Consider the following 22,425-nt stretch of genomic DNA (forward strand, 5'->3'; position numbering starts at 1 on the left):
TGGAGGACAGGTATATCAGGAGACGGAGACAGGACAGGTGTATCAGGAGACGGAGGCAGGACAGGTGTATCAGGAGACAGGACAGGTGTATCAGGAGACAGGACAGGTGTATCAGGACAGGTGTATTAGGAGACGGATGGAGGACAGGTATATCAGGAGACAGGACAGGTGTATCAGGAGACAGGACAGGTGTATCAGGAGACGGAGGCAGGAGAGGTGTATCAGGAGACGGAGGCAGGACAGGTATATCAGGAGACAGGACAGGTATATCAGGAGAGGAACGCAAGACAGCTATATCAGGAGACAGGACAGGTGTATCAGGAGACGGAGGCAGGACAGGTATATCAGTAGACAGGACAGGTGTATCAGGAGACAAAGGCAGGACAGGTATATCAGGAGACAGGACAGGTGTATCAGAAGATGGAGGCAGGACAGGTATATCAGGAGACAGGACAGGTGTATCAGGACAGGTGTATCAGGACAGGTGTATCAGGAGACAGAGACAGGACAGGTGTACCAGGAGACGGAGGCAGACGGATGGAGGACAGGTATATCAGGAGACGGAGACAGGACAGGTGTACCAGGAGACGGAGGCAGACGGATGGAGGACAGGTATATCAGGAGACGGAGACAGGACAGGTGTATCAGGAGACGGAGGCAGGACAGGTGTATCAGGAGACAGGACAGGTGTATCAGGACAGGTGTATCAGGAGACAGACACAGGTCGGATACACACTGTTGGAACTTTGCCATTTTATTACAGAGAATACACAGCGAGCTGTCCTCCCCCCCCCCCCCTGGAGCTCACCCCGCCCCCCTGGAGCCCCCACTGTCCTCCAGCCACCATCAGACATCATCAAACCCTTCCAGCATCAGCCAGAGTTCCCGATCACTGGTCCGGCCACAGCACGCACTGATTGGTGGTCCCCGAGGACACCTCTGACAATCATCTATCATTATAATATTAGTAAAAACATAAAAAAAAAATATCTCAGTTCCCATCTCCGGGGCCCCGAATTTTCCCCCAACCGATAAAAGTCTGAAATGAGAATCTAGATGTCCAACCAATAACAAGAGCTGGATGTAGTGACCCTCCCGGACTAGAGGTGGCGCTGTGTGCAGCTGCAGGCTCTCCCAATGACCTCCCCTTAGTATTCAGTGTCCCCAGCCCGGCCCGCCGGCACCAAAGGCCTACGACCGAGGACTGCTTTCTGCAGGCTCTCATAGAGAACATACCCCTCCCCCACCCCACCCCCTCCCCTACAGCATATAAATTAAACAATAACACGTCATTACCCCTCCCCCGTCTGGAAATACAAAAAAATGGAAAAAAGAAAAAGGACCGGACAATCGGAGAAGTGACGCCGACTATTCCCTAGAAATTCTGTGCAGAAAAATAGACATTTATAATAAAGATAATTTACATATTTATAAGACCACTGCAGCCGGGGGATGGGGAGTCAGTGGTATCTCTGCAGCAGTGCCACCTCCACGGCCCAGCAGCGTTGGGGGAGGGGGGGGGTTCAGAGGGGCCGCAGCCCCTGGTGGTCCGAGAGGCAACGCCTTACATGATTGGCGGAGAGGAGATATTAAGGCACTTGGTAGAGTTTTTGGGCGCCGGAGGCGGTCAGTTGTCGCCGGCGCCGCTCTGGCGCTGTTTGATGAAGGCCATGCCGTGCGTGCGGAAGTGGGTGTTGAGGTTCAGCTGGCTGTCGAAGGTCTTGTTGCAGACTTGGCAGGCCAGCTTGCCGTCGGCGGTCTCCTCCGCCGTCTTCTGGGGGGGGTCCGGCTCCTCCCCCTCCTCCGGAGGCGCCGCCCCCTTCATCTTGTGGGTCATGACGCGGTGGCGGCTCAGCGAGCTCTGCGAAGTGAAGCACACGCCGCACTCCCGGCACTGGTGGGAGCTCTCGTCCGTGCAATGCTGTGGGATGTGCTGCCGGAAGTCGCTCAGGCTGCCCGTCTTGTACCCGCACGCCCGGCACTGGAAACTGCGCTTCGGCTTCGGGAGGGCCGGCTTCGTCTTCTCCGGTTCATCGCTGCCGGATTCGTCTGTTGAGAGTTTCCTCTTCCTCACCGACACCTATGGGGAGAGGGGAGGAGGTCACATGACACTCTGCAGTCTCTGATCATCTCCTGTATTATGTCTGCAGTCTCTGATCATCTCCTGTATTATGTCTGCAGTCTCTGATCATCTCCTGTATTATGTCTGCAGTCTCTGATCATCTCCTGTATTATGTCTGCAGTCTCTGATCATCTCCTGTATTATGACTGCAGTCTCTGATCATCTCCTGTATTATGTCTGCAGTCTCTGATCATCTCCTGTATTATGTCTGCAGTCTCTGATCATCTCCTGTATCATGTCTGCAGTCTCTGATCATCTCCTGTACTATGTCTGCAGTCTCTGATCATCTCCTGTACTATGTCTGCAGTCTCTGATCATCTCCTGTACTATGTCTGCAGTCTCTGATCATCTCCTGTACTATGTCTGCAGTCTCTGATCATCTCCTGTACTATGTCTGCAGTCTCTGATCATCTCCTGTATTATGTCTGCAGTCTCTGATCATCTCCTGTACTATGTCTGCAGACTCTGATCATCTCCTGTATTATGTCTGCAGTCTCTGATCATCTCCTGTACTATGTCTGCAGTCTCTGATCATCTCCTGTACTATGTCTGCAGTCTCTGATCATCTCCTGTACTATGTCTGCAGTCTCTGATCGTCTCCTGTATTATGTCTGCAGTCTCTGACCATCTCCTGTATTATGTCTGCAGTCTCTGATCATCTCCTGTACTATGTCTGCAGTCTCTGATCATCTCCTGTACTATGTCTGCAGTCTCTGATCATCTCCTGTACTATGTCTGCAGTCTCTGATCATCTCCTGTAGTATGTCTGCAGTCTCTGATCATCTCCTGTATTATGTCTGCAGTCTCTGATCATCTCCTGTATTATGTCTGCAGTCTCTGATCATCTCCTGTACTATGTCTGCAGTCTCTGATCATCTCCTGTAGTATATCTACTATCTGTGTTGCTTGTAAAGACCAATCACAATCCAGCGTCATTGAAGTGAAGTTGGAGAGCTGGAAGCGGATTGGTCGGTATGGAGGGGGGGTGGAGTTTCCAGTATGGGGTACCTGGGATCTGACGTTCCGGGTCACCATCACCTCCTGGCTCCGGGTTTGGTCGGTGATTTTGATGCCGTGACGCACTTGGATGTGTTTCTCCAGAATAAGGCGGCTGCTGAAAGTCCGTTTACCCTCCGTGCAGTACCTGGTGAGAACAAGGGGCAGATAGTCAGGGTAGGGGGGACAAGGGGCAGATAGTCAGGGTAGGGGGGACAAGGGGCAGATAGTCAGGGTAGGGGGGACAAGGGGCAGATATAGGAGGGGTGGGGGGCAAGGGGCAGATAGTCAGGGGAGGGGGGACAAGGAGCAGATAGAGGAGGGGTGGGGGGCAAGGGGTAGATAGTCAGGGGAGGGGGGACAAGGGGTAGATAGTCAGGGGAGGGGGGACAAGGGGCAGATATAGGAGGGGTGGGGGACAAGGGGTAGATAGTCAGGGGAGGGGGGACAAGGGGCAGATATAGGAGGGGTGGGGGGCAAAGGGCAGATGATTAGGGGGGGGGTAGCAGGACGTTCGCTCTATGCAAATTATTACCCAGAATTCCCCGTTCCCCCTGGAAGGTTCTTTGTATGTATGGACACATAACACAGGCAGAGGGGCTCATACTAACCGGCACGGGTAAACCCGCTTTATCCCTTCATGATTGACCCGGACGTGACGGCGCAGACTGGGGGCGGAGCAAAATGAGCGATCACACAGACGGCAAGGAAATTTCTTCACAGACTGAAAGAAAAAACGACAACTGTATCTTCTCGTATCCATTCTATCATCTCCACCCCCCCCATACTCCATACACCCCCCCGATACACCCCCATCCTCTCCTTGCCATGGTTTCCCCCCCCCCTTATTTACTCCTCAGATCAATTCTACACCCCCCATATATAATCCTAAATTCATTCTACTCCTCATACAGTATTATGACAAAAGTAAGTACACCCCTGAGTGACATTTGTGTAAATCTTTTCTTCTATCTTTTCATGTGACAACACTGAAGAAATGACACTTGTCTACAATGTAAAGTAGTGAGTGTACAGCTTGTATAACAGTGTAAATTTACTGTCCCCTCAAAATAACTCAACACACAGCCATTAATGTCTAAACCGCTGGCAACAAAAGTCAGTACACCCCTAAGTGAAAATGTCCAAATTGGGCCCAAAGTGTCAATATTTTGTGTGGCCACCATTATTTTCCAGCATAGAATTCTGAGGATCTGAGGGGTGTACTTACTTTTGTCACATACTGTACATACCCCCAGATCAATTTTACCCCATATAATATCCTAAATTAATTCTACTGTCTTGAATAATTCACCACCCTCCATTCAACTGCTCATATATACCCCCAGATCCACTCTACCCCCTATATACAGATCCACTCTACCCCCTATATACAGATCCACTCTACCCCCAGATCCACTGTACCCCCTATATACCCCCAGATCCACTCTACCCCCTATATACCCCCAGATCCACTCTACCCCCTATATACCCCCAGATCCACTCTACCCCCTATATACAGATCCACTCTACCCTCTTGCTTCCCTCTCCCCTAAATGCCCTCCTAGTTCCCTCTGCCCCCCCATATACCTCCCACCTTCTCTCAGACCCCTGGTAAGTACCCCGGGCCCCATGACTGACCTTGCCGTGCTCCCTCTTCATATGCACCACATATTCGTCCCTCTCGGGGAACCAGGAGTGGCAGATGCCACAGGTCCAGCAGTTGCTCCTCTGGCGGGGCCCGTCCGGTTTGCGGGGGTCTTTGGCCTTGGCTTTCTTCTTCACTTCGGGGGAGCTGGGAGAATCCGAGGACGACGACGACTCCTCCACCTCCGGTTCAGGTTCCGGTGCTGCCTCCGGCACAGGATCTGGCGGCCGGCTCACTGGGACCTCCATGGGTTCCGGCTTCGGAGTGATGGGTTCCGGAGTCTGGGGCGGGTCTTCCTTCACCACACTGTTGTGGGTCGTCTGCAAAAAGAGGACTTGAGTTAGCAGGGTGGGGGAAGGGGAGATGGAGAGGGATGGGGTGGGGGGGTAGATGGAGAGGGATGGGGGAAGGGTTGATGGAGAGGGGTGGGGGGGTGGAGGGGGGGGTTTGATGGAGAGGGTTGGCGGGGGGGTGTTGATGGAGAGGGATGGGGGGGGGGAGAGGGATGGGGGAGGGGGGGTTGATGCACTCACCTTCAGGTGCTCCAGCATGGTCCTCTTCTGGGCAAACAGCAGGGGGCACTCGGGGCATTTGAAGACGCTCACTCTCTGGTTACCCAACTGCTGGTCAAAGTGCGCATGATCCAGGTGAGAGCAGAGCAGAGGCTTGTGGGTAAACACCGTGTCACACATCGCACACTTATAGATCATCCTGGAGGAGAACACCAACAACATTGTGGTTCCATATTTCCATTTCACAGGTTCAATTCTACCCCCTATATAACCCCCAGATCTATTCTACCCCCCTATATACCTCCAGATCTATTATACCCCCCTACATACCCCCAGATCCAATCTACCCCACTATATACCCCCCAGATCTACTTTACCCCCCTATATACCTCCAGATTTATTCTACTCCTCTACATACCTCCAGATCCAATCTACCCCACTATATACCCCCCAGGTCTATTCTACCCCCTCAATATACTTCCAGATCTATTCTACTCCCCTATGTACATTCTACCCCCTATATACCTCCAGATCTATTCTACCCTCCTATATACCCCCAGATCTATTCTACCCCCCCCCCCCCATATACCTCCAGATCTATTCTACCCCCCTATATACCTCCAGATCAATTCTAGCCCCTATATACCTCCAGGTCTATTCTACCCCCCTATATACCCCCCAGAACTATTCTACCCCCCCTATATACCTCCCGATCTATTCTAGCCCCCTATATAACTACAGGTCAATTCTACTCCCCTATATACCTCCAGATCTATTCTACCCCCTATATACCTCCAGGTCTATTCTACCCCCCTATATACCCCCAGATCTATTATACCCCCTATATACCCCCAGGTCCATTCTACCCCCCTATATACCTCCAGATCTATTCTACCCCTATATACCTCCAGATCTATTCTACCCCCTATATACCTCCAGGTCTATTCTACCTCCTATATACCCCACAGATCTATTCTACCCCCTATATACCCCCCAGATCTATTCTACCCCCTATATACCCCCCAGATCTATTCTACCCCCTATATACCCCCCAGATCTATTCTACCCCCTATATACCCCCCAGATCTATTCTACCCCCCCTATATACCTCCAGATCTATTCTACCCCCCTATATACCTCCAGATCTATTCTACCCCCCTATATACCTCCAGATCTATTCTACCCCCCTATATACCTCCAGATCTATTCTACCCCCCTATGTACCCCCCAGATCTATTCTACCCCCTATGTACCCCCCAGATCTATTCTACCCCCTATGTACCCCCCAGATCTATTCTACCCCCTATATACCCCCAGATCTATTCTACCCCCTATATACCCCCCAGATCTATTCTACCCCCCTATATACCCCCAGATCTATTCTACCCCCTATATACCTCCAGATCTATTCTACCCCCTATATACCTCCAGATCTATTCTACCCCCTATATACCCCCCAGATCTATTCTACCCCCTATATACCCCCCAGATCTATTCTACCCCCTATATACCCCCAGAACTATTCTACCCCCTATATACCCACCAGATCTATTCTACCCCCTATATACCCCCCAGATCTATTCTACCCCCAGATCTATTCTACCCCCTATATACCCCCCAGATCTATTCTACCCCCTAATCTATTCTACCCCCTATATACCCCCAGATCTATTCTACCCCCTATATACCCCCCAGATCTATTCTACCCCCCTATATACCCCCCAGATCTATTCTACCCCCCTATATACCCCCAGATCTATTCTACCCCCCTATATACCTCCAGATCTGTTCTACCCCCTATAAACCCCCAGATCTATTCTACCCCCTAGATCTATTCTACCCCCCTATATACCCCCAGATCTATTCTACCCCCCTATATACCCCCCAGATCTATTCTACCCCCTATATACCCCCAGATCTATTCTACCCCCCTATATACCTCCAGATCTGTTCTACCCCCTATATACCCCCAGATCTATTCTACCCCCCTATATACCTCCCGATCTATTCTAGCCCCCTATATACCTTCAGATCTATTCTACCCCCCTATATACCCCCAGATCTATTCTACCCCCCTATATACCCCCAGATCTATTCTACCCCCTATATACCCCCCAGATCTATTCTACCCCCTATATACCTCCAGATCTATTCTACCCCCTATATACCTCCAGATCTATTCTACCCCCCTATATACCCCCAGATCTATTCTACCCCCCTATATACCCCCAGATCTATTCTACCCCCTATATACCCCCAGATCTATTCTACCCCCTATATACCTCCAGATCTATTCTACCCCCTATATACCTCCAGATCTATTCTAACCCCTATATACCCCCAGGTCCAATCTACCCCACTATATACCTCCAGGTCCATTGCCCCCCCCCCCAAATGTGACTTACTTGGCCTGCTGATTGCTGAATCCGGGGTGTTGGGTGTAAATGTGGGCGTGAGCACTGGGGGCAGACTTGAACGCCATGGGGCAGATGGGGCACTTATGAAAGACCTCGCAGTGCGCCGTCTGGATGTGAGACTTGATGGAATTGACGCCTCCGAATACCAGCGCGCAGCTCTGACACCTGGCGGGAGGGCAGAGAGGGAAGGTTAGTGACGCCCCACCCCCTCCCCTCAGGGGACAACCCCCCCCCCCTCAGGGGACAACCCCCCCCCCCCCCCCCAGTGGCGCTCAGGACGCCGCCCGTACCTGTAACCGATCCTCCGGGAGAAGTGCAGGCAGGTCTCCTTCAGGTGGGTCTGGAAGTTCTCGATGCGGAAGTTGCCCCCGCACTCGGGGCAGACGTTCGGAGGGGTCTGCTTGTGCATGCGCTGGTGAGCCTCGAAACTGCACCGGTTGGGCATCATCATGGGGCAATGGGAGCACACCTACCGGGGGAGGGAGGAACACGGCAATCAGTAAGGCCCGACCGCAAAACATTCCTTCTATAGCAACCAATCAATGTGTGAAGGAACCCCACAGCAGCCAATCAGAAGACACCGCTTAACCACTTGCCTACCGGGCCAATCCTGACACTTCTCTCGTAAAAAGAGAAAAATTACCGACACCCCCAAACATTATAAAAACTATTTTAACCACTTCGCTCCTAAAATCATTACATTTGTTTTTCTAGAAAATTACTCAGAACCCCCAAACATCGTTTTTTTTTATAAGCAGAGACCCTAAGGAATAAAATGGCGGTTGTTGCAACTTTTTATGTTACACGGTATTTGCGCAGTGATTTTCCAAATACGTCTTTTTCAGGGGGGGGGGGGGGGGGACTGTTTTATGAATAAAAAAAACAAAAAACAGTAAAGTTGGCCCAAGTCTCTTTTGTATAAATGTGAAAGATGATGTTACGCCGAGTAAATAGATACCCAACATGTCACACTTTAAAATTGCGCACACTCGTGGAATGGCGCCAAGCTTTGGTACTTAAAAATCTCAATAGGCGATGCTTGATTTTTTTTTTTTTTTTACAGGTTACCAATTTAAAGTTAAAGAGGAGGTCTAGGGCTAAAATTATTGCTCTCACTATAACGCACGCGACGATACCTCACATGTGTGGTTTGAACGCCGTTTATGTGGGCGCAACTTACATATGCTTTCGCTTCTGTGCGTGACCACGCGGGGACGTGGGCACTTTAAATTTTTTTTTTTTATTCTTTATTTTACTTTTACGCTTTTTCTTTACATTTTTTTTATTATTATTACTTTACTTTTATTTTATTTTTTTTTTTACACTTTCTCTTTAAATTATTTTTACACTTTTTCTTTACTTTTTTTAAAATCATTATATTTCTCTTTACATTTTTTAATTTATTATTATTTTACTTTTATTTCATTTTGTTTTACACTTTCTCTTAAAATGTTTTTTTTTTTTTTTATTATTTTACTGTTTTTTTAACACTTTCTCTTTACATATTTTTTATTATTATTTTACTTTTATTTATTTTTTACACTTTCTCTTTAATTTTTTTTTATTATTTACTTTTATTTTTTTATTTCTACATTTTCTCTTTACATTTTTTATTTATTATTATTTTACTTTTATTTCAATTTTTTTACACTCTCTTAAAATGTTTTTATTTATTTATTTTTTTTAATTTTACACTTTCTCTTTAATTTTTTTTTTTTTTTTATTATTATTTTACTTTTATTTTATTTTTTTACACTTTCTCTTTAGTCCTCATGCACACGGACGTTTTTACAGCTGCTTTTTTGAGCTTTTTTTGCAGCTTAAAAAGGCCTGTCTATGTTAGTCTATGGCTTCATGCCCACCTAGGCGTTTTTGAGCTGCAAGTGGCATAGGCGTTTTTAAGCTGTAAAAAAAACCCAGGACCAGTGGGTTCTGAAAGACGTTTTTCAGCTGTAAAAACGCTCTAACGCTGAAAAACGCTCAAAAAGGCTCAAAAACGTCATTCACCAGCGTTTTTGATCCATTGAAAAAAAAAAAAAAAAAAAAAAAATTTGAAAAAAAAAAAAAAAACGCTCAAAAACGCTAACGCGGAAAAACGCTCAAAAACGTCATTCACCAGCGTTTTTGATCCATTGAAAAAAAAAAAAAAAAATTTGAAAAAAAAAAAAACGCTCAAAAACGCTAACGCGGAAAAACGCTCAAAAACGCTCAAAAAAGTTTAAAAAAAATCACTGCAAAGATACTGGCGTTTTCATAACTTTTTTTAACAGCCTGTGTGCATGAGGGCTTACATTTTTATATTATTATTTTACTTTTATTTGTTTTTTTTTTTTACTTTCTCTTTAAATTTTTTTTTTTGATCACTTATATTCCTACAGACCAAGATCAAAAAAAAAAAAAACCTTTCCAGCCGAGTCCCCGGCATTGTTTACATTGCTGGCTCGGACGTGACATCATAACCGTCGCGGGCCTCCGAAGGTCATAGAGATGACTGGGGACCATCTGGTCACCAGAAATTTCTACGGCTAACTTCCGGTGGTAACTGATTCGTTCTCTGGCTCACCGAACGCACGGGCGAGACTGGAGAAGCACCGGAGGGCGGCGGGAGGGGACGTCCCCTCTCGCCGCATGTAAGAACGATCAAGCGGCTGAACTGCCGCTATACGATTGTTCTTACGGCGCACAGAATCGCCGGTGGAAAAAAAATGATATCTGGATGAAGCCTGTAGCTGCGCCCGTCATTCAGATATCACCACTCACAGTCCATGACGTCATATGGCGGCCCGCCAACGCCAAGTGGATAAGAGAGGCGCTAGAGAATAAAATAGCGGTTGTTGGAATTTTTTATGTCACACAGTATTGCGCAGTGCTTTATCAAATGCAATTTTTTTTCTTAAAAATACACTTGAATTGAATGAATTAAAATTAGGAGTGCACGGCATGGAAACTTTGGTGCCGAAAAACGGACATAACAGTTTTTAAAAAATATTTATATTTTTATATATAATTGCATTATATTCGACTTTTTAAATGAATATGAATTCATTATTGGCCATTTTTTGACACCTTTAGTGCAAGAAAGGTAAAAAAAAATGCAGTCTGCAGTCTCTGACCATCTCTTGTATCATGTCCCCAGTCTCTGACCATCTCTTGCATCATGTCCTCAGTCTCTGACCATCTCTTGTATCATGTCCTCACTCTCTGACCATCTCTTGTATCATGTCCTCAGTCTCTGACCATCTCTTGTATCATGTCCTCAGTCTCTGACCATCTCTTGTATCATGTCCTCAGTCTCTGACCATCTCTTGTATCATGTCCTCAGTCTCTGACCATCTCTTGTATCATGTCCTCAGTCTCTAACCATCTCTTGTATCATGTCCTCAGTCTCTGACCATCTCTTGTATCATGTCCTCAGTCTCTAACCATCTCTTGTATCATGTCCCCAGTCTCTGACCATCTCTTGTATCATGTCCTCAGTCTCTGACCATCTCTTGTATCATGTCCCCAGTCTCTGATCATCTCTTGTATCATGTCTGCAGTCTCTGACCATCTCTGGTATCATGTCCTCAGTCTCTGACCATCTCTTGTATCATGTCCGCAGTCTCTGACCATCTCTTGTATCATGTCCGCAGTCTCTGACCATCTCTTGTATCATGTCCCCAGTCTCTGACCATCTCTTGTATCATGTCCTCAGTCTCTGACCATCTCTTGTATCATGTCCCCAGTCTCTGATCATCTCTTGTATCATGTCCCCAGTCTCTGACCATCTCTTGTATCATGTCCGCAGTCTCTGACCATCTCTTGTATCATGTCCCCAGTCTCTGACCATCTCTTGTATCATGTCCTCACTCTCTGACCCTCTCTTGTATCATGTCCTCAGTCTCTGACCGTCTCTTGTATCATGTCCCCAGTCTCTGACCATCTCTTGTATCATGTCCGCAGTCTCTGACCATCTCTTGTATCATGTCCTCAGTCTCTGACCATCTCTTGTATCATGTCCCCAGTCTCTGACCATCTCTTGTATCATGTCCCCAGTCTCTGACCATCTCTTGTATCATGTCCTCAGTCTCTCACCATCTCTTGTATCATGTCTACAGTCTCTGACCATCTCTTGTATCATGTCTGCAATCTCTTATTTAAACTTAAACATATTGCTAATAGTATTAGCAACATTTCCATTTGGTGCACCTCTAGCAGACATGATACAAGGAGATGATCAGAGACTGCAGACATAGTACAGGAGATGATCAGAGACTGCAGACATGATACAAGGAGATGATCAGAGACTGCAGACATAGTACAGGAGATGATCAGAGACTGCAGACATAGTACAGGAGATGATCAGAGACTGCAGACATGATACAGGAGATGATCAGAGACTGCAGACATAATACAGGATATGATCAGAGACTGCAGACATGATACAGGAGATGATCAGAGACTGCAGACATAATACAGGAGATAATCAGAGACTGCAGACATAATACAGGAGATAATCAGAGACTGCAGACATAATACAGGAGATGATCAGAGACTGCAGACATAATACAGGAGATGGTCAGAGACTGCAGACATAATACAGGAGATAATCAGAGACTGCAGACATAATACAGGAGATGATCAGAGACTGCAGACATAGTACAGGAGATGATCAGAGACTGCAGACATAATACAGGAGATGGTCAGAGACTGCAGACATAATACAGGAGATGATCAGAGACTGCAGACATAATACAGGAGATGGTCAGAGACTGCAGACATAGTACAGGAGATGATCAGAGACTGCAGACATAGTACAGGAGATGGTCAGAGACTGCAGACATAATACAGGAGATGATCAGAGACTGCAGACATGATACAGGAGATGGTCAGAGACTGCAGATATAATACAGGAGATGATCAGAGACTGCAGACATAGTACAGGAGATGATCAGAGACTGCAGACATAATACAGGAGATGGTCAGAGACTGCAGACATAGTACAGGAGATGGTCAGAGACTGCAGACATAATACAGGAGATGATCAGAGACTGCAGACATAATACAGGAGATGATCAGAGACTGCAGACATAGTACAACAGATGATCAGAGACTGCAGACATAGTACAGGAGATGGTCAGAGACTGCAGACATGATACGGGAGATGATCAGAGACTGCAGACATAGTACAGGAGATGATCAGAGACTGCAGATATAATACAGGAGATGATCAGAGACTGCAGACATAATACAGGAGATGATCAGAGACTGCAGACATGATACGGGAGATGATCAGAGACTGCAGACATAGTACAGGAGATGATCAGAGACTGCAGATATAATACAGGAGATGATCAGAGACTGCAGACATAATACAGGAGATGATCAGAGACTGCAGACATAATACAGGAGATGATCAGAGACTGCAGACATAATACAGGAGATGATCAGAGACTGCAGACATAATACAGGAGATGGTCAGAGACTGCAGACATGATAAAAGAGATCAATGCAGCCTCACCAGTGCCCAAGTCAGAGCGGCGATCTCTGTGTTTCATGGAGCTAGATTTGAATTTCCCGTCCACAGTAACAATGTCCCGCCTCCTATGATCACGTCATACTGATTCAATGTCCCCGCCATTGGATCATTGAGCCGTCTATCACAGGAGGCGGGACATTGTTACTGCAGCCGCCCAGACAATTCAGCTCCATGACACAGGGAGACACCCCCACATCGTCATTTTTCTTCTTTCGGCCGAACACACTCTGTTTCATTATTATTATTTATTCCATTTTTTTTTACACTGTTCCTCTTAAATATATATATTATTATTATTATTTATTATTTTAATCCAGTTTTTTACACTTTCCATTTAAAAAAAATAATAAGTATATATGATTTTTTAATTTTTACACAGTCCCTTTAATTTTTTTTATTCCATTTTTTTTTTTATATTTAAACTGTCCCTTTACATATTTTTTTTTTGATCACTTTTATTGCTATCCCAAGAAATGTAAACATACCTTGCGATAGCAACATAGCAGGACAGGTCCTCTTTATGGAGAGATATGGGGTCTCAGGAACCCCAAATCTCTCCTCTTCCTTTAAAAGCAAAGGATCTGAAATTTTTATTTTTTTGATCTCTTTTTTTTTTTTTTTAAGCAAAAGAAAAAAGCCTTGTTTACATGCCGGAGGAACCGGAAGTGACATCATGACTTTGTTCCGGTCCTCCAAGGCCATAGAGATGAGCAGAGGCCATCTTGCCTTCGCTGGTCTCTATTGAAATCCATTGCTCCAGTGATCCTGTGGCAAATTCGCCACTCAGAATCGACGGCTGAAAAAAATAATAATACCGGGGGTTATGGCATATTGCTGCAGCAATAACCCCGGTATTCCATTTGCCCACCAAGAAGTCATTTGTCTATGGCCCGGTCAACAAGTGGTTAAAGGGTGACATGTGATTGGTTGCTTGGTGCACTGTGCTGCCATGGCTACTTACCGTGCTGCCAATAGTGGTGGTGGCTGCAATCTGCTGGAAGTGCTGCGCCAACCCGGCCTTGTTCTTGCACTGCTCCTTGCACTCCAGGCACCGGAACGTGGAGTAGGTGGACTGTTCGGGAAGAAGGGCGGGATCTCCGGGCGGGCTAGCCGTGGCAGGGGCAGTGGCAGCCTCCTGGGTGGGGCCAGGGGTGGAAGCCTTTCCAGGAGTCAGAACAGCCACGGAGACGAGAGGCGTGACGTCCGGCTGTCCAATCATCTGCTCCAGGGCGATCGGCCGCATGACCAGGTGGGAGCACTGCATCACCAGGCCGTTGTCCTTGTGCTTGCGGGCGTGCAGGAGCAAGCTGCATTTGTTGAAGAAGACCAGGCGTTTGGTGCAGTGGTTGCAGGTCACCTCGATCCTCATGCTCCGCCGGTCGTAGTGCCGGGCTAAGCTCTTTTCCAAGGCGAAGGAGTCCCCACATTCTAGACATCGGAAACCGAAGACCGGAAGGGTGAGGCTGGAGTCGGCCGGCGGCGCAAGGTTGGGCTTGTACGTCGGAAGTAGGTTTTTGCTGTTGAGAATTTTGTTGAAGGACTCTACCAAGCTGGACTGAGTTCGGGAGATGACGGTGCCAGTCACAGGTGGTGTGGGTTTCTGGGACTGCACCATGACTACTGTAGCATTGCGTTGCGGGCTGGTCGTAGTGGTGATGGTGGCAGTGCTGGACACCTGGTTGGTCAAGTTCATGTTGGTGAGGGGGATGCTGGTTGGGATAGGCTGCTGTACCAGGTGGAAAATGTTCTTGGCAACGACCTTGCTGGCCTTGGGGGGCATGACCACGGCCTTCTGTTGGGCAACACTGGCTGCCATCAGCATGACACTGCTAGCGTTCTGAATAGTGGACACGGGAAGGATGGGGCCCTGGAACTTAACCCCGTTGCCTAGAGGAAGCTTGACCACTGGCGATGCCTGGGTTTTAGATGGACTTGAAGAGATCGGTAGATCGCTCTTCTGAGGAGAGGGCACTTTATCGTCGCGTTTGGCCTCCGCGGGAGCTTCCTGGCTGGATTCAGAAGCTGGAAGTTGTGAGGATTCCTCTGATGCCGCAGCAGAAGCCACAGTGTCCGAATCCGAGGACACCGTGGTGACCGTTCTCGTGATGCTTCCCGATTGGGTCTTAATGGTCTTGATACGGACTTTGAGAGGTCTTGATGAATTAGAAGATGGTGAGCTGATGTCCTCTTCCTCCTCCATGTCGCTAGCCAAACTTTTTGGACTCCAGCATGTCTCCTCCTTCACGCCCGGGACGTTATTCTCGGGACTTGTTTTGGGTTCCTTCAAGACCTTGGAGAACTCCCCCTCTTGTGCCGTACTGGCTGAAGTCTTGAGGGCTGCATCTTCTGGACCGTCCGGCAAACTCGTTTTTGTGATGAGCTTGTTAGCACCATCCGGTTTTTGCTCTGTGTTGGTCCAAGAAGAAACTGGGGGTTCCGCCGTAGGGTAGTGAACATTGACATGGTCCAAGTGCTCTAATGAACTCTCTCTTGGAACTGTTGGACTCTGTGGACTCTCTTCAACAGGCTCCTCCTTAATAGCGTGCGTAGGTAGACTCAGGCCCATAGGCCCGGTGCCCAATGTTATCTTACTGATGCTAAAGGCCTGGGGAATGACTCTCGGCAGACTATGTTCACCCTCCGTTGGAGAATCGCTGGGAGGGGGACAAAGAACCGGATCCTGGGTCTCAAACATTGGCCTCTCCTTTGGCTTAACATCACGTGGTCTGTCAATCAAGTCAGACACGTTGCTATCGATGGGACTCTCCACCGGTGTAAAGTCTGTGAACAAGTCGATGGGTTTGGCCTTTGCCCTGGGCCCCCAGCTCTCTCCACCATTAGAAGCGGCTGGCACAGATGACCGGGAGACCTCTGGACTGTTGAATCCATTCTGGAGGAGTCGAGGCCCGAGACCCTGCACATCTTTTGCATGCATGTCGAGGAGGTCCACCTGCTCGGGGCACACAGTGTTTTTGACGATGACGCTGACCGCAGTGATGTCTGTGTGAGGAAGTCCGTGGTCAGAGCTGACCGCTTCCCCTGGTGCCGGCTTAGCCTGGTCTTCATTGTCTTCAGGTCCAGAGTGAATGGCCTCGCTTGCGTCCATGTCTGGGATATCGAACGCGGCCAGCAGGTCGTCAAAGTCCGGGGTCTTCATGTCGCCCATGGTGGACCACACGGAGGGGCCTACAAGAGAACACACAGGAATGAATGTTACACAGGGCAGACTTCAAAGATGAAGATACATCTCTGGGGATTAGAATGACCCTCCTACAAGGTACTGAACACTGAGTAGAGGTTGAGGGACACTAAAATATACACACAGTCTGGAAGGCCCTCACCACAACATTTAGGGGCCCTTCCCTTAACCCAACTCTGACCTGCTTGTGTGTCCAGTCCAACCCACTCACCTACCCTGCCTTCACTGCTACAAGTTACTGAACACAGAGTAGAGGACTTCTCTCCACCCTCTACTACAAGAGGGACACCAGAGGATACACAGCCTGGAGGGCCCTCACCCCAACCAATTGGGGCCCTTCCCATAACCCAATTCTGACCTGCTAGTATACCCAGCCCAACCCATCCCCAAACCCTGACAGTTACCCGCCTTCACAGCTACAAGGTACTGAACACAGAGTAGAGGACTTCTTTCCACCATCTACTACAAGAGGGACACCAGAGGACACACAGGCTGGAGGGCCCTCACCCCAACCTATGGGGGCCCTTCCCATAACCGAACTCTGACCTGCTGGCATTCCCAACCCATCCTCAAACCCTGACAGTTACCCGCCTTCACCACAAGGTACTGAACACAGAGTAGAGGACTTCTTTCCACCATCTGCTACAAGAGGGACACCAGAGCATACACAGGCTGGAGGGCCCTCACCCCAACCTATTGGGGCCCTTCCCATAATCCAATTCTGACCTGCTTGTATACCCAGCCCAACCCATCCCCAAACCCTGACAGTTACCCGCCTTCACAGCTACAACGTACTGAACACAGAGTAGAGGACTTCTTTCCACCATCTACTACAAGAGGGACACCAGAGGACACACAGGCTGGAGGGCCCTCACCCCAACCTATGGGGGCCCTTCCCATAACCGAACTCTGACCTGCTGGCATTCCCAGCCCAACCCATCCTCAAACCCTGACAGTTACCCGCCTTCACCGCTACAAGGTACTGAACACAGAGTAGAGGACTTCTTTCCACCATCTGCTACAAGAGGGACACCAGAGGACACACAGGCTGGAGGGCCCTCACCCCAACCTATGGAGGCCCTTCCCATAACCCAACTCTGCGTGGCCATCCCCCCAACCCATGCACTAACCCAACATGGAATGGCAGCAACATTACAGGAGGCTGCTGCCATTCCATGTCCACAACACACCAGCCAATCACTGATAGCGACAAAACAGTTTTTGCGTCAACACATTTTACACTCTGCGTTGAAATGACCCCGCAAATGGGCCCCAACAGGAAATGCACATTCCGCGTGTTCATTGTGAATGGAACCCCCAATACAATAAGGCGACGCATGTCTGCTGCGTTACTAATTTCCTGACGTGGCTGAATTTTAGGACATTTTGGTGTGCTGGAAGCTCGTCCATTTCAATAAACGATCTTAATACTACGCACAACACATCGCTCACTGCCCCGCCCCCTGCGATCATCCCGGCCCTGAGCGCAAAACTTTATTTAAAAACATACAGAAATGCATTCCAGCCTGCCTGGGAGACATAGAATGTGCGTGGATCTAAGCAAGGTTAGTCAGCCAGAGGGGCCCTCATACAGACAGAGGGGCCCCCATACAGACAGAAGGATTCCCAGACACAGAAGGATCCACATACAGACAGAAGGGTCCCCATGCAGACAGAGGGGTCCTCATGCAGACAGAGGATCCCCCATACAGACAGAAGGGTCCCTATACAGACAGAAGGGGTCCCACACGGACAGAAGGGTCCCCATACGGACAGAAGGGTCCCCATACGGACAGAAGGGTCCCCATGCAGACAGAGGGGTCCCCATGCAGACAGAGGGGTCCCCATGCAGACAGAGGGGTCCCCCATACAGACAGAAGGGTCCCCATACGGACAGAGGGGTCCTCATACGGACAGAGGGGTCCTCATACGGACAGAGGATCCCCCATACAGACAGAAGGGTCCCCATACAGAGGGGTCCTCATACGGACAGAGGGGTCCTCACACGGACAGAAGGGTCCCCATGTGGACAGAGGGGTCCCCATGCAGACAGAGGGGTCCTCATGCAGATAGAGGATCCCCCATACAGACAGAAGGGTCCCCATACAGACAGAGGGGTCCTCATGCAGACAGAGGATCCCCCATACAGACAGAAGGGTCCCTATACAGACAGAAGGGGTCCCACACGGACAGAAGGGTCCCCATACGGACAGAAGGGTCCCCATACGGACAGAAGGGTCCCCATACGGACAGAAGGGTCCCCATGCAGACAGAGGGGTCCCCATGCAGACAGAGGGGTCCCCATGCAGACAGAGGATCCCCCATACAGACAGAAGGGTCCCCATACGGACAGAGGGGTCCTCATACGGACAGAGGGGTCCTCATACGGACAGAGGATCCCCCATACAGACAGAAGGGTCCCCATACAGAGGGGTCCTCATACGGACAGAGGGGTCCTCACACGGACAGAGGGGTCCCCATGTGGACAGAGGGGTCCCCATGCAGACAGAGGGGTCCTCATGCAGATAGAGGATCCCCCATACAGACAGAAGGGTCCCCATACAGACAGAGGGGTCCTCATGCAGACAGAGGATCCCCCATACAGACAGAAGGGTCCCTATACAGACAGAAGGGGTCCCACACGGACAGAAGGGTCCCCATACGGACAGAAGGGTCCCCATACGGACAGAAGGGTCCCCATACGGACAGAAGGGTCCCCATGCAGACAGAGGGGTCCCCATGCAGACAGAGGGGTCCCCATGCAGACAGAGGATCCCCCATACAGACAGAAGGGTCCCCATACGGACAGAGGGGTCCTCATACGGACAGAGGGGTCCTCATACGGACAGAGGATCCCCCATACAGACAGAAGGGTCCCCATACAGAGGGGTCCTCATACGGACAGAGGGGTCCTCACACGGACAGAGGGGTCCCCATGTGGACAGAGGGGTCCCCATGCAGACAGAGGGGTCCTCATGCAGATAGAGGATCCCCCATACAGACAGAAGGGTCCCCATACAGACAGAGGGGTCCTCATGCAGACAGAGGATCCCCCATACAGACAGAAGGGTCCCTATACAGACAGAAGGGGTCCCACACGGACAGAAGGGTCCCCATACGGACAGAAGGGTCCCCATACGGACAGAAGGGTCCCCATGCAGACAGAGGGGTCCCCATGCAGACAGAGGGGTCCCCATGCAGACAGAGGATCCCCCATACAGACAGAAGGGTCCCCATACGGACAGAGGGGTCCTCATACAGACAGAAGGGTCCCCATACGGACAGAGGGGTCCTCATACGGACAGAGGGGTCCTCATACGGACAGAGGATCCCCCATACAGACAGAAGGGTCCCCATACAGAGGGGTCCTCATACGGACAGAGGGGTCCTCACACGGACAGAAGGGTCCCCATGTGGACAGAGGGGTCCCCATGCAGACAGAGGGGTCCTCATGCAGATAGAGGATCCCCCATACAGACAGAAGGGTCCCCATACAGACAGAGGGGTCCTCATGTAGACAGAGGATCTCCCATACAGACAGAAGGGTCCCTATACGGACAGAATGGCCCCCATACAGACAGAGGGGGCCCCCATACGGACAGAGGGGGCCCCCATACGGACAGAGGGGGCCCCCATACGGACAGAGGGGGCCCCCATACGGACAGAGGGGGCCCCCCATACGGACAGAGGGGGCTCCCATAGGGACAAACTGAGGGGCCCTCATACAGACACATGGCCTCTATATGGACAGAAGGGCCCCTGGTATAGACAGAGGGTCCTCATACAGACAGAGGGGTCCCATGCAGACAGAGGAGCCCTCATACAGAGGGCCCCCCAGACAGAGGAAATGACCCCCATTGTAGTGATCTGTCACTTACCAGTGTGGTGACCTATGGAATGCTGACCTCTCCTAAGCCCAGGACACCTGCCCAGCCCCCCTCCCCCCCCCTCAGGGATAGGGACAGGAAGTGGTCGGGGGAGGGGTGTGGGAACCAGTCAGGTCAGAGTTTGAATGAATTGACCCCCCCCCCCCCCTCAGCTCAGAGCTCCATGGTGGGAGCTGTTGGTGCTCTGTGCAGAGGGGCCCCTGGAACGGCTCTCTAATCTGGGGGTGCGAATAGCATGTACCATAAAATCCCGGCACCGCTGGCAGCTCCTCCTCAGGTCCCTGCTAGACGCTGACAGTTAGCGGCTCATCGGACTGAATACTGTGTGATGCCTGCTGGGTGCACTACGTGTTGGGTGGGGGGTGTGCTGCGTGCTGTGCTGGGTGCAGGCGGTTGGGTGGGGGGTGCTGTTGGGTGCGCTCCGTGCTGTGTTGTGTGTGTTGGGTGCGCTCTGTGCTGTGCAGGGTGTTGGGGGGGGTTGCTGTGTGCAGGCTGTGTTGGGTGCAGGGTGTGCTGTGTGCTGTACTGGGATTGCTAGGTGTTGGGTGCGCTCTGTGCTGTGCAGGGTGGTGTTGGGTGCAGGCAGTGCTGGGTGTTGCCTGTTGTGTGTGCAGGGTGCGCTCTGTGCTGTGTTGGGTGTGCTGGGTGCAGGGTGTTGGGGGGGGTTGCTGTGTGCACGCTGTGTTGGGTGCAGGGTGTGCTGTACTGGGATTGATAGGTGTTGGGTGCGCTCTGTGCTCTGTTGGGTGTGCTGGGTGCAGGGTGTGCTCTGTGTGCAGGCTGTGTTGGGTGTGTTGGGTGCTGTACTGGGATTGCTAGGTGCAGGGGGCGCTCTGTGCTGGGCCGGGTGTTGGTTGGGGGGGGGGAGTGTTGGGTGTGCTCTGTGCTGTGCAGGGTGTTGGGTGCAGGCAGTGTTGTGTGTGCTGTGTACAGGCTGTGCTGGGTGCAGGGGGCGCTCTGTGCTGGGCCGGGTGTCAGTCGTCGGTGTGACCGTTGCTCTGGCTGTTGCTGGCTGAGCAGTGAGTGAGAAGCACGGCGTGGTCAGGTGACTGTGACATCACGGGGTCAGGGCGGCCCCGACAGCAAAACATTGGGCTGCTGCAAAGCATTCTGGGAGAGCTGAGCTGCAGGAGGAGTTAACCCCGCGTGTGCTGGAGCCTGACCAATCCCACAATCCACACAGAGCTCTACAGGAGGAGGAGAGTCATACTGATCCCTACTGAGGCACCACACTAACCAATCCTCAGTACCGAGATACCGACCCGACATACCGATCCTCAGTACCGAGACACCGACCCGACATACCGATCCTCAGTACTGAGACACCGACCCGACATACCGATCCTCATTCCCGAGACACGACCCGACATACCGATCCTCAGTACCGAGATACCGACCCGACATACCGATCCTCAGTACCGAGACACCGACCCGACATACCGATCCTCAGTACCGAGACAACGACCCGACATACCGATCCTCAGTACCGAGACACCGACCCGACATACCGATCCTCAGTACCGAGACACCGACCCGACATACCGATCCTCAGTACCGAGACACGACCCGACATACCGATCCTCAGTACTGAGACACCGACCCGACATACCGATCCTCAGTACCGAGACATCGACCCGACATACCGATCCTCAGTACTGAGATACCGACATACCGATCCTCAGTACCGAGACACCGACCCGACATACCGATCCTCAGTACCGAGACATCGAACCGACATACCGATCCTCAGTACCGAGACACCGACCCGACATACCGATCCTCAGTACCGAGACATCGAACCGACATACCGATCCTCAGAACCAAGACATCGACCCGACATACCGATCCTCAGTACCGAGACACCGACCCGACATACCGATCCTCAGTACCAAGACACTGACCCGACATACCGATCCTCAGTACCGAGACACCGACCCGACATACCGATCCTCAGTACCGAGATACCGACCCGACATACCGATCCTCAGTACCGAGATACCGACCCGACATACCGATCCTCAGTACCGAGACACCGACATACCGATCCTCAGTACCGAGACACCGACCCTCAGTACCGAGACACCGACCCGACATACCGATCCTCAGTACCGAGACACCGACCCGACATA

At 50.4% G+C, this 22,425-nt stretch overlaps 1 protein-coding gene across 2 annotated transcripts in view; it reads right to left on the reverse strand.

The window, feature by feature from the left end:
- Nucleotides 1-795: 795 nt before the first annotated feature.
- The window catches only part of ZNF687 (zinc finger protein 687), a 33,253-nt gene continuing 11,623 nt past the window's right edge, over nucleotides 796-22,425 (reverse strand). The window contains exons 1-9 of one of the 2 annotated variants that reach the window (XM_073608667.1): nucleotides 20,538-21,428; nucleotides 14,172-16,396; nucleotides 7,983-8,161; nucleotides 7,681-7,857; nucleotides 5,297-5,474; nucleotides 4,757-5,083; nucleotides 3,730-3,842; nucleotides 3,131-3,266; nucleotides 796-2,080 (exon numbers count right to left, since the gene is read on the reverse strand). In XM_073608667.1, coding sequence (XP_073464768.1) covers nucleotides 1,628-2,080; nucleotides 3,131-3,266; nucleotides 3,730-3,842; nucleotides 4,757-5,083; nucleotides 5,297-5,474; nucleotides 7,681-7,857; nucleotides 7,983-8,161; nucleotides 14,172-16,376 — 3,768 coding nt within the window. In that variant the 5' untranslated portion in view covers nucleotides 16,377-16,396; nucleotides 20,538-21,428 and the 3' untranslated portion in view covers nucleotides 796-1,627. Of the gene's footprint in view, nucleotides 2,081-3,130; nucleotides 3,267-3,729; nucleotides 3,843-4,756; nucleotides 5,084-5,296; nucleotides 5,475-7,680; nucleotides 7,858-7,982; nucleotides 8,162-14,171; nucleotides 16,397-20,537; nucleotides 21,429-22,425 lie in introns of those variants that run through there. The other variant, XM_073608666.1, reaches the window with a different exon arrangement.

The sequence above is a fragment of the Aquarana catesbeiana genome, linkage group LG13 (assembly GCF_042186555.1).
Source record: "Aquarana catesbeiana isolate 2022-GZ linkage group LG13, ASM4218655v1, whole genome shotgun sequence".
Lineage (NCBI taxonomy): Eukaryota > Metazoa > Chordata > Amphibia > Anura > Ranidae > Aquarana > Aquarana catesbeiana.